General features: G+C 38.9%; 1 protein-coding gene across 1 annotated transcript in view; it reads left to right on the top strand.

Annotated features, from left to right (window-relative positions):
* Nucleotides 1-12,172, top strand: part of ARHGAP15 (Rho GTPase activating protein 15) — a 319,884-nt gene that overhangs the window by 155,249 nt on the left and 152,463 nt on the right. The window contains exons 7-8 of the mRNA XM_031056956.1: nt 7,129-7,227; nt 9,094-9,220. Of these exons, the coding sequence (XP_030912816.1) occupies nt 7,129-7,227; nt 9,094-9,220 (226 nt within the window). The remainder of the gene's footprint in view (nt 1-7,128; nt 7,228-9,093; nt 9,221-12,172) is intronic.

Here is a 12,172-nt window from a genome sequence, read left to right as displayed (position 1 = left end):
AGGAAATACTTCTGAAGATGTTCTCTGGATGTTTATCAGAGTTTATTTGCTCTTTCTTACCTTTCCCTTTGCTCAAACATCATGTGTTTCTTCTCACACTTCTACAAGGCAGCATAAAACCAGACCTGGACTGGTGGGTGGAAAAAGGAGAATGACAAGTTGTTCTTTGAAATCAGTGACAGCATCCCAATATCCCTGGACCTTTCTTTCTATCCATAGAAGCTCTAGGACCCCAGCCCAAGCTCCACTTCCAATCCAAGAATGAGTTTTGTTCTCTCAGAGCTTAATGAGCTTCAGTTGTGACCTCTTCTTGGTTCAGTATTTTCCTTATGTGATAAAAATCAGTTCTTCTGCATCTGAGATTCCTCACGGCCAGGAAGGAAAGGAAAAATTTTGTCTTATAATGTGGAGAGAAGATTCTCACCTAGTTGGTATTAATGCAAATTTCCAAGAGAAACTGGCATGTCATATGAGTTTATAGCATAGAAGAAGGGAAACTTTAGGTTCAAAAATTTTTCCTTCTTAACCATCACAGAGTCCATTATTGTATTGTTGGATTATGTTGAACAATTCAGTCCCAGGAATTTACCATGAAAAGGATTATTTCGTCTCCACTGGTACAATATAGTTTTATTGTAAAATTTATTGTTTCCTGTAAGTTTCACCCCCAAATCTGAGACATCTCGATCCATTTTGGAGCCATTGATGTGTATAATGCCAGCATCAGTTTATTTTCACTAAGAAACACCTCATTGTATATGAGGAGGTTGCATTGGTACAATGACCCCACAAAGGTTCCCAGAGAGTGGATGTGCAAAGCAGTCACACCACAAAGCAACACAGCTTAGGACATAACCTATAAACATCTGGCAGTATTTAGTCTCACAAATTGTAATACTGCAGAAGTTGTGAAAACACGGGATCTGTTTGTTGCCTCTTTGCAATCCTTGGTTTTCACAGTCGTTTTTACAGAATCAGGAAAAAACAGGGTAATTAAAACATAAGGTTCAACATCTTTAGATATGTAGAACATTTTCTGTTGCCTAAAACAAATATTCCCAAAGAAAGTATAAAACATTTTTCTGACTTGCAAAGTTTTTGCAGTCTATCATTTAAATTACTTAAATAAAGGGAGCTTTACTGCTCCCAAAAGCTGAGAATATAACACCCGCCATGCATATTAGCTTGATCTTTTTGACAGACCAGAAAAGTGTTTGTGTGTGCCAATTAAAACAAAAATGGATCCCTAGTGGCTTGTTCCTCACACAACTTCTGAAGACTGCTATCATTGTATGCCGGGGTAACCCTGGATAAGGCGGCTCTCCAAAGTAAACAAACTTTTCAAAACTTTCATGACAGATGGGGGTTACAAATGCATTTTAATAAGAGAGTTGCCAAAGCAACTTTTTTGCAATCAGCATATATTTACTTAACATCTAGCAACATTGGGAACACAAGGCAGATACTTTCTCACCAAATTTTTTAACAAATATCATTTTTTTTGAAAGATTGGTTGAAGACCTTTTCTCTCAAGCTGATATTTCCCCATCACTTCAATGTTAACTTTGCTCGACATCCAAAGGACTGCGAGATGGGTGAAACCAGACTGTAATATGAGACAGACAATCTGCTTGATAATGAAATTTCTTTGGTAGTCATAAACATCTTAGAGTCCTTTAAGTAATTTAACTATCAGCATAACCATGACTACCTCTGTTTGATAGGCTGGCTCATGGAATGGATACATGATGCTGTATGAATATAACAGAGCTCAAGACTGAGCCTTTTGTTTTCTTTTGTTGCCATTTTTTAATACTAGACTCAGCTCACTATGGTACAGCACAGAGAGATATTTTATTTATCCTCTCGGCTGCTTACTCATTCAGCATAAACATGGCCAAGAGACTGGATTATCTGTGAGAAAGAATTTAAGATCAACTTCCAGAAATGCAGTTAGACTTTTGATGTGTTTTTAGAAACTTGCATGGCTCTGTCCCAGTTTGATTAAAATCCAGTTAATTAAACAACTAAGGAGCATAGTATCTCCCAACTTTAATTAATTCTACCTTTACTGGGGGTGTGGACAGGAGTGTCCAAGGTTTGTGTATTAACTCTCAAGTTTTATTATACAGTAATGATTTTTTAAAAATGAATATTTAGAGACATAAAATTCCCAATATCCTTTTTTCTTTTTTTTTCTATTTATTTCCTTTCTTTTTGACTCTTTTCACAACCTTCCTGGCCCAGCCCTGGTGGCTGCCATGCAGATGGTAAATGGGGTGTCCTGCATTGCATGGATAGACCCCATCCTGAAAAATCTGTTAGGAAAACAGAGAGAAAATGCCAGATTTCCCTTCATTATGGGGAATCAGGTTGATTAACATGATCAGAAAAAACCCCACCAGTTTGTGAGCGAGCAAGGTGAGATGAAGGGAGCAGTGGGAAGGGGGAAGAGTGTTAACTTTGGAGCTAGAAATGCTCCAGCAACTCACATTTCCTTTTTTTCCTACACATATCAAGGGCAGCAATCCCAATGCACAGTGCAACCAGAGGAACACATTTTATTGAATTTCTGCACGCAGAGGTATCTGTCAATCCAAGTTTAAATCACTTAGTGCTCACCACAAGCTGTGTGAGTCCCAGGTGGCATAAAAATTTCTGTTTTCTGCACTGAATTTTGCACTGGATTAGCAACTGCTGAAGTTTCCACGGTCCAAAAGCATCCAATAATCCAACCCTGAACCGTTGGAGTCGGTTATATGAAGCCTCACCTCAATAGTCCAGCAATTTTTCTGGATGTCCCAGCTTCAGGGGGAGTTGAGCATTGGCTTGTTTCCGTATTTGGATGAATTAAGAACTGTGACATGTTTTTTTGGTGTTCATACATGAACCATACATTTCCTTTGTTGCTCACTCTCTCCCTTTTTCTTGTTGCACAATACGCACTAAAATTTTGGCTGCGTTTCTCCTTCCCCACAGAATTCTTCACTTCCTGTATTAAGGTTTGTTCTTGGCATTGTTTAAAAACAGTTGATCACTGCAAGTAATAGTTGTGGCCACCAGAGATGCATAAGTACACTTTGAAGTGGGTGAATCAATACGACGGGTTCGCATTTTTGTTTTGCCGTGTGAGTTTATCACCCTTTCCCATATCTCCATAGAGTGTCTATCAGTAGGATTGCTGAAATTGCCTCCATCCCTGTTCTGCAGCTAAAATAAATGCAAGAATATCTGTAGAAGTGTATACTGGTAAAGAACTAGAGGGATACCAGGAACGAGATGTTTTTCACAGTTGTGCCATGGTCCCCAGACCAAATTTGCAGGAAAACCATGGACAGAAGACCCTGATCTTCTTCCATGCCCGTTTTCCATTGGCATGGATATACTGTGAAAGGCAAGCCTGTGAAGCAAGCTCTGAAGGGTGATCTGTAAGGGTTTTAGAAGTCCTGGCACAGCAGTATATCCCAGAGCACAACCTAGCACATGATAAATACATAATTTCTAAAATTTTTTGAAACCATTGATCCTGGGTAGCCTGCAAGGTGTATTTGTATATTATAAAATGGTAACAGCATTAATTAGACAGTGTCCTGTATTTTGTGGAGCTAAAAGGGTACATTTCTGTTTAATAACATAGGATCTTGTTGAACACCACCTTGGTGCATCATTATGGTGACACGCAAAAGAAGCTCAACCCTCCATTTGCAGCTCTATAAGGTGACAAGAGAAACCCTTAATAAGCCACAAATAGAATATCAGGAAGTGTTTCACACCTGCCTCCCTCCCCACTTCCCACACAGTGCTGGCAGCCCAGCAGTGCATTGAATTTAGCACACATTTACCTGTGGTGAGCCAATATTTTCTGAGGATCAATGCTTAGCAGCAGGGCTGTGCTACAGCTTGCTGCAAAACTGCCATGTGAGTTGATTCAGGCTTTGAAGTCATTTTTTTTCCATTGGTGCTGTAGAGAGAAAGAGGGAATTCAGGCACCCTGGGTCTCCTGTCCCCATCCTGAAGGGCATGGCGAACCAGAGGGTTAATGCCAGTTGTCAATCCTCGTGGGTGTTTATTGCTGACAGCAGCAGCAGCATTCTGCCTGGTAAGGTAGTGCTAATTCTAGACTGTAGCCTTTGCAAAAATGATGGCACAGAGAGAGGGATTTCGGGAGGTATTTAAATAAGTGAAGTACCTGGCACAATGGAGTCTGGCAGCTCTGGATAGAGCACTTAATTTTCCTTTTTTTTTTTTCCCCAGATTTGTCTTTCATTTGTTTCCCCAGCCCCTCTGTTTATTTCAGCAGTGCCTGACACAGGGATGGTGTGTTAACAGGCCTTAATATTGAACAATTTCTGCTTGTTGTTAGTTATACATCATTTAGGGCTGTGATCATAAATTGTTCAATCACAAGGTTTAGTCAAAACCAGCATTCTTTACTGATGTCTTTTCCCAAGGGTGTTGAAAATTTGATTGTTCAAAGTGCAAATATGGTTTAGCAATCCTTTCCAAGAGTAATTTATCAGAAATCCTAAGGAGGTAATATATAAAAGTGGGATAGAAAACCTGCACATTAAATGGGATTTACCAGCCAAAGCCTTTGGAACTGCTTGCCTGTGAATGACTGGAATGGAGCAGAACAAAGTCAATTACTGACTGTAATTAAGGAGTGGATGCATTTAAACTGTAGAGAGCAGTAGCAGTCTTCTTGAAACTGTCTTGTTACTCTGAAGATTAGTCTGAGGAAAGAAAGAAAAGGACTTGAACTATATCTTACAGAAAGTATATTTTAAATGAATTCTCTTCCCTCCATTCTATGATCTGTTTTTACAGATTTGCTCATAAAACACTGATAATATATGATTATCAAAATAACACATTCAAGACAAAGAAACTTTCAACATGTATTTTGCTTTGGTCTTGTTAGCAATGGAGTATCTCTTTTGCATATCATACAGTGCAAATATTTATGCAGTGCTGAATACTTGTATTTTAATAAAGCCTGAATTTACTGAACGGAAGGCTGAACTATGTTGTGTCCTTTTTAAGCCTTCAAAATACAGTAAATCTAATTACATATGTTGCTCTTACTTTGAAAATGTTATTCCATTTTATAATTTTAATAATGATTTGTTTATACTGGGAGGGAGGCATTAGATTGAATTGTTGCCTGTGTTTAGTCTAATTCATATCTGCATGTATACATTAATAAATTGTTATATCATATCATAAATTTTGAACCCAAATGGAGGTCAGGTCTTTTCTGCTGCTCACCTTAAGCTGCATTTGGACTTTTGATTCCCTTTTGGTGAAGGGAGGGGTGAGTGTGCAAGTGGTGATTAACGTTATGGCCCCGCACTAATGAGGGAATTGAGATTTCCCCAGTAAATAACTCTCCCTGGTGCTTGGGGAGCAGTGGGGTGGCTGGAGTTGGCCCCTGATGGGTGCAGAGGGGATGGGGCGAACATCTGCAGCCCTGCAGCCCCGAGCCCACACCAGGGGAGCGTTCCCACATTCTCAGCAGCACTCCCACAGGATGTCTCCGCTGGAGCTGCGCTGACGGGATTTTCCTTAATGCTGATGACTTTGGAAACCTTCCTTACAGGCATTTCCTCAATAAAGGGAGGGTTATAGGACAATTAATGTGACATTAGGCTGTTGTTTTTTGGTTTGGGTTTTCTTTTTCCTGGTATTATTTCAGTTCTAAGGGAGATGCTGGGAGTACCCAGGCTGGCGAGGAGCTGCTGTTTCTTTTTAACTTCAAGAGTAAAAACTCTTGGCATGGGGGAGATGCAGGGAAACAGCAGCACTTCAGGTCAATGCATTTACATAAACAAACCGTGCCAGGTCATAACAGCTTTGCTTTTTCCCAGAGTTGGTCAGAAGGAAATCCCTATTTGGTGCTAAATAATCCATGTTCCAGTGAACATTCCAGCATTCAGGCTAAACCTGCATCCCCAATACACCGAGACCCAAATGTTCCATTTCCACATGTGGATACCACCAAATTTTGCACCAGCAGCTTTTAACAGCAGCAAAATAAGAGTAAAACCTTGGTACCAGACCTGGCAGGGGCTGAGCTGTCTTGGAGCATGGGCAGAATGAGCTCCTGCCCTTCCAAAATGTGCTGGTGATGTAGCCTTTGGTGGACTTGTCTGCAAACACAGAAAGATGTTATGCCCAGCTGATGCTCCGTGGCCATGGGCACCAGGAATGTGTGGAATAATCCTGGGACAAAGCACTGCACAGCTCTGGGCCTCAGTTTTGCCATCTGTGAAATGGTTGCTTCAACCTGTTGTGTGAAATACCTGGAGATTTCCTATGGTGAACTATATATATATGTGTGTGTGTGTGTGTGTGTGTGTGTGTGTATAAAATAAAAAATTATGTATCATGATTATCCCAGTGGTTTACAGAAGTTCAGACCAACAGCATATACTTACATATTTCCACCAAATATTAGGTTAGGCAGTGAAACAGCATTATCAGGGGATTGAATATTCTTTTGATAAATATTCCCAGTGAGTGGGTCAAAAATGTAAATCGACTTCTATTCAGACAAACTGGGGATTTTTTTTTCATGATAAATGGGCTCCTAATTACTCTGCTGCAGCCATCTTTGATGATAATTTCTTTTTTTAGTGTGAATGAATGACATTATCAATTTTAGCAAAATGTTTGGAAGTGGGGAATCATAGGTAAATAATAAATGTGCAAATTCAAGAATGGAGGTACCAGACACAAAAACCAATATTAGTTAAATAGATACAGGAACTGCAAATGGCAGGAAATAATTTTCCTGATGCATTCAGTTCTTTTCAGGGTGCTTTGATTTCCCTTGAACTGTGTCTCGTTACACCGAGTTTCCTGGCTTTTCTTAACTTTTGTCACATACCCGTTATTTCTGCACTATTTGTGTTCTGTGGTTGCATTGCTGAGACAATATCTCGTTTGTTTTGACATATTCAAAACAGTTTTCAGACAGAGGTTCAGAACTCCTCGGTAGCTCGGCACTCCAGCAGACAAATCTCAGTGAAAAGAACAAGCATTTGGGGGGAACGGGAGGGAAAATAGAGGAAAATCATCTGCCTGGTGTGTGCTTTACTCACCTGTGTGTGCCCATGCCCTCCCCAGATCACCACAGTGTCAGGAAATGAGTTCCTCTTCCAGTCGGATATCGACTTTCTCATATTGGATTGGTTCCACGCTATCAAAAATGCAATTGACAGATTGGTATGTATTTGTTTTGGCTGTTACCTTTATTAATTAAGATGTAGCAATTTCAACTTCATTTGCTCAGGCATCTCTACAGGTTTTAGGCAGTCAGCAGCTAGCTAGACGTTCCTTTCTCTGAAGGATATAAAAATATGTATGCAAATCTACAAAAAAAATGTCAGATAAACAAGGTTGTTGCACAAAAATGTCATTTGATTCTTGCCTCGAAACGGAACGCTACATTTATTTCTCTGAAATAACAAGGACGCTGGCTTGCTGAGGGTTGTAAAAGCACACAAGCACTTAATAACTAATGAATTTTTGCATTTTCTGTTTATGCAGCCTACAGTATATAATCTTCAATAGAACTATTAATACATTTGAGCCTTTTATGAATTTTTGTATTACTTATTCACAAGAATAACGCTAGCAAATAATATTCCTTTGTAACTGATTGCTGGTATTCTCCCAGGAAGGCTGGGGTTTTTCTACTAGAAGTAAGCAGGGTTGCATTTTATTAAAACAGTTTTTAATTACCAAACCAGCTTCAGCTGTAGCTTTTTCTTTCTTTTTTGCCACTCTCAGTACAAATTCCAAACATCTTCCTCCTATCCCTGCCTGATTCAAGAACATTTTCCTTTTTTTTTTTTTCTTTTAAGGGCACTGACTTTCCTTGTTTGCTGCAGAATCTGTTGAGAGAAAAATATCCCCATTTCTTGCATTTTTCAGAGGTTTTCAGTGCAGCGGAATCTGCAGCCTCTTTGAAAGGGTTAATTTGAACACAGCTACTGTTTCCTTAAAGAGCTACAAACATTCTATTACCCTGAGGCTATAATCAGCCAAGGAAAGTTTGATCTGATGATGTATGTCTTCATATTGTGCATTTCATTGGGTGTGTGAGGATATTGATATCCAACTAAAGATTTTGGGGTGGAGTTTTCCACGGAGACTCAGGGAAAAAAAAATATAATCTTTTTTGGCATACTATTCAACTAAACATCTAATAAACCTGATTAGATATATATATAGATATGTATTTTTTTAGTGTAGCTGAAGTATTATTGTGGCCTCAGCAGCCCTGAGCATGCAGAGAGAGCCACAGCAGCAGCAGCTGGTGGGGCACGAGTGGCCCGTGCTTGGCTGGCGCTGGCCAAGGTCCGAGTGCGCAGGACAGGACGTCCCCACGCACACTCCTGGCCACTCCATCCCTGCCAGCTGTGTCACTCCTGAAACTCTGAACGAGTGTGAAAAGCCTGGCAGCTCTCCAGCCTCTTGGGATGGCTGAGTCTCACCTGACCAAATGCCACGGGAGGAGACGTGGCTTCAGCCGAAACAGCGTCGCCTTTTTTTTCGTTCTTTTTTTTTTTTTTGCTTTTTTTCCTGCTCATTTTCGCTTTGTCTGCCAGTAAATTAGAATAAGAGAAAAGCCCCCTGACTACTTCTTAAGCTTAAACCAGCAGAATTCAACCCCAAATTTGCAATGATGTTTGAAGTAATTGTGTTTGCAAGAATATTTACTGTAACTATCTAAAACAGAAAAGCAATTTAAACACTCTTCCTCTTTGCCAGCATTTGGAAGTAGCCCGCAATGTGGAAATAATTTTGGTCCCTAAAGCCTAAAGAAGCAGGCCTTTTGTTTTCCTCACTTAAATGGGAATTTATCTCAGAAATTAGGATCAGTCTGTCAGGGCCATAAAAGCTTTGCCATATGACAAATTTTGCATTACACTTTCTTTAAATTATATACTCCCTGCACACTTGCTCTGTGTGTGTCTGTTAGCTTCTGTACTGGCATTCTGGAATCTCTTGCTTCATTCTTACAAATAATAATTTTATTAAAAGCATACACATATGTATATACATATATATATATTCTTTTTCCAGCCAAAAGAACAGAGAATTACATCGAGAAATTTGGAGTTCAAACTCAGAAGATCCTCCAGCATCGAATTACTGAATAACTTAGACACTGAATCCAAAGAGCCAAAGCCTGAACACAGAAAATCTTTAAGTAAGGCTTCTTTCTTTTCTCATTTTTCTTTCCTTTTTTTTTTTCTTTCCTTTTTAAATAACTATGCCATTACAGGACAAGATAATTTTTATTACATACAGAATGTAAGGAAGATCACTGTGAATTTCAAAGCTGAATATGTTCTGCACTGATATACATAACTTGCATTTAAGTAAAGACAGTTACTAGCTCCACACTTTTAAAGGGTGACACTCTCTCCTAAGCAAAATAAATTTGTTTAGGAGCAAAGACATTTATTTAAGCCATTTATTTTTTAAAATAAGCAACACGAGCCCTACGTTAATGGTCTGTTGCAGTTGCTTTGTTTCCATTTTGGTAAAATACCTCAAATTGCCAGAGTAATTTTGTCTGTTGTGTATTTATACACTGAATTGCTGAAGGAATTGACATATCCTTTGCAGCCAACAATCAGTGATGTATCTATAATTTTATAGAAGATAAATTCCAGGGTTTGGCGTTGATCGTTTGTCAGTGTGATTAGAAAAGAAAGTGATCTAAAACCAACAGGGCTGTGCTTTACTCCTCTGAAAAGACTCTCCCAGTTTGTGCCGAGATGCTCGTGAGATCGTGGGCAGCAGGAGCTGCTGCTGACCCTGAATCCCTCGCCCAACATTTTTTTAACTTCAGCCTCTCCCCTGAATTTTTGTTTTCCTCCTTTGTTTGGCGGGAGGTTCACATCCTGCTGGCGGTGGCAGAGCCACACTGGCAGGCTGGTTCGAGGTGCCTTTAGGTACCAAAGGGCTCTGTAGGAATTCGCCTGCACGCATTTCAGTGCAGGATCAAAGCCTGGGATGTTAAGAAAAGGGCTGCATTAAAAAAGACCCAACATAGCTATTTTTAATGATAATTATCCACACAATCATAAATATATGCACACATGCACGCGTGTACACACAAATAGAGACTCATTAAATAGTCTCTTTTTGCAGACCACAGGATTTTGGGGTTTGTTTTCTTATTATCTTGAAGATGTTTCTTTCTTTTTTTTTTTAATAGGTTTTGTGGTGTTGTTTTTTGGTTTTTTTTTCTTTGTGTTATAAAATATAAAGTAGCCTGAACGTGGCTTGTGAAAAATTGTCCCAATATCTTTGCACTGGTGCTGCGTTGCATTTCTCAGAGGAAGAAAAATAAGACTGAGAACACAGTGAGTTCTAAGGGTCTGATTCTGCTCTTATTGTAGCTAATAGCAAAATGCCCATAAACTGTCTCAGCACTCAGGGAATTTTTATTTATTTATTTAGACTTCTCACATATCTTTAAATGATAATTTGTCAGACAAAACAGAAAAAGTGACTATGAGCAGTGACAGAGACTTAGTCTATGTTTCTTTTCAAACCTTAGAGAATCCTGAATAACCTCCGTTTTGTTAAAGGCTATTTAAACTATTAAAAAAATGTGAAAATATCTGCTGTGAAATCTCACTGAATCGAAGCTTGCATTTAAATACCGTAGATTGGATTGCTTCTAAAATATGTATTCAGAACTTTTTTTTTTTTGGCCCCTTGAGATCAAGCAATTATGTGGAATTAGAAAAATCATATTATTCACTTACTTATTAGTAGTCTGAGCACAAACTGTATTGTCAGTTTTCTGCCTTTGGCTTTCTGTGCCCTTAATGTTCACACAAGTATCGTAGCCAGAATTATCGGCAGCTAGAGCCAAAATTGCTTTAAAAAGGCATGAGAACTGGTAATGACACATTGTTAGCAGTTAACAGGTGGTCGTTTCATTGTCCAGTTTGACTGCAGAGCACAAAGATATGTGCAATATCTGCAAGTGTATTTATAAAGTTCTTGCAAAGTTTAACGATTTTATAATTTTATAGTGCTTTTACGTTATTGACTATTGCCAGTGCCAAATCCAAACAAAGGAGATTTTTTAATGATGCCTTAGAACTCCTCCAGTTTAACAAAGAAGATGAGCAACTGATGTTTTAGCAGCCCACCCCCTCCCGCTTTGATAACCTTTAATGAAATATTCAGACAGCTCAGATTCATTTGTATTTACCTTCTCTACATTGTAGGGGTTGCAAAAATATCCTTGATACTGCTGCATCATTGCTTTTTTCTTTTTTTTTTAGCAGTACAAGTATATAAAGGACAGGTACCAAAGCATTTCAGTAATTTACTCTTTAATTTAAAACTGGGGAGACTGTCCCTAGAGATTTAGTAGCAGGAATTTGGTTTTTATGTCTAATCCTAATTGCTTCTGCTTGCACTACAAGGACAAATGGTAATTCTCTGTTATGCTTTTTGAGCTGTAGACACTGCTTTCATTGAAAATTGGGCTCAAACTGCCAGGCTCAATTTCCAAAGTTCAGAGAGTGGCTGTTCTCTTGGTCATGCAGCCTTTCAGTGGCTTCTCATCCAGTTTGGTTTCAACTCATGCTCTAATTGAAGTTTTCTTGAGCTATGAAGAAACCAAGAATGGCCTTGGGGAGTGTTACCAAAATATGTAAAACTGTGATCTCGTTCTCAAATACATAGAAAGAGATGACTTTTTATTTTATGATGTCAGCTATTTCACTGATATAATTTCTGCAGCTGATACTGGGCAGAAATAACACAGTTTTCACCCCAGCAGCCTCCTCCATTAGAAGAAGGGTGCATTTTGTGCAAGAAAATTGCCTTGCAGCACCACTTCTTTCAGTGCAAAAAAGTGTTGTTCTAAACAAATAATTTTAAAAATTACTGTCAAACTTCATAATTTCCAAGTAATTTAATTATCATTCAGACTATAGGGGTATTTTGGTTTTTTTTTTGTAAGGTTGCCAAAAACCCCTCCTAATTAGCACCAATTTTAACTGGGTTCACATGTAGGTAGTCTACTATGTTAATTTTAAATCCCAGGAAGCCAGGCAGCTGGGTTTCTCTGCAAGTAGAAATGCTAAGTGTGGTACATGGGAAGTAGGGCAAGAATCTGGGATGTAGT

The sequence above is a fragment of the Geospiza fortis genome, unplaced genomic scaffold, assembly GCF_000277835.1.
Source record: "Geospiza fortis unplaced genomic scaffold, GeoFor_1.0 scaffold112, whole genome shotgun sequence".
Taxonomy (NCBI): Eukaryota; Metazoa; Chordata; class Aves; order Passeriformes; family Thraupidae; genus Geospiza; species Geospiza fortis.
Note: the sequence above shows the minus strand (reverse complement) of the source record. Positions and strands in the feature narration are given on the sequence as shown.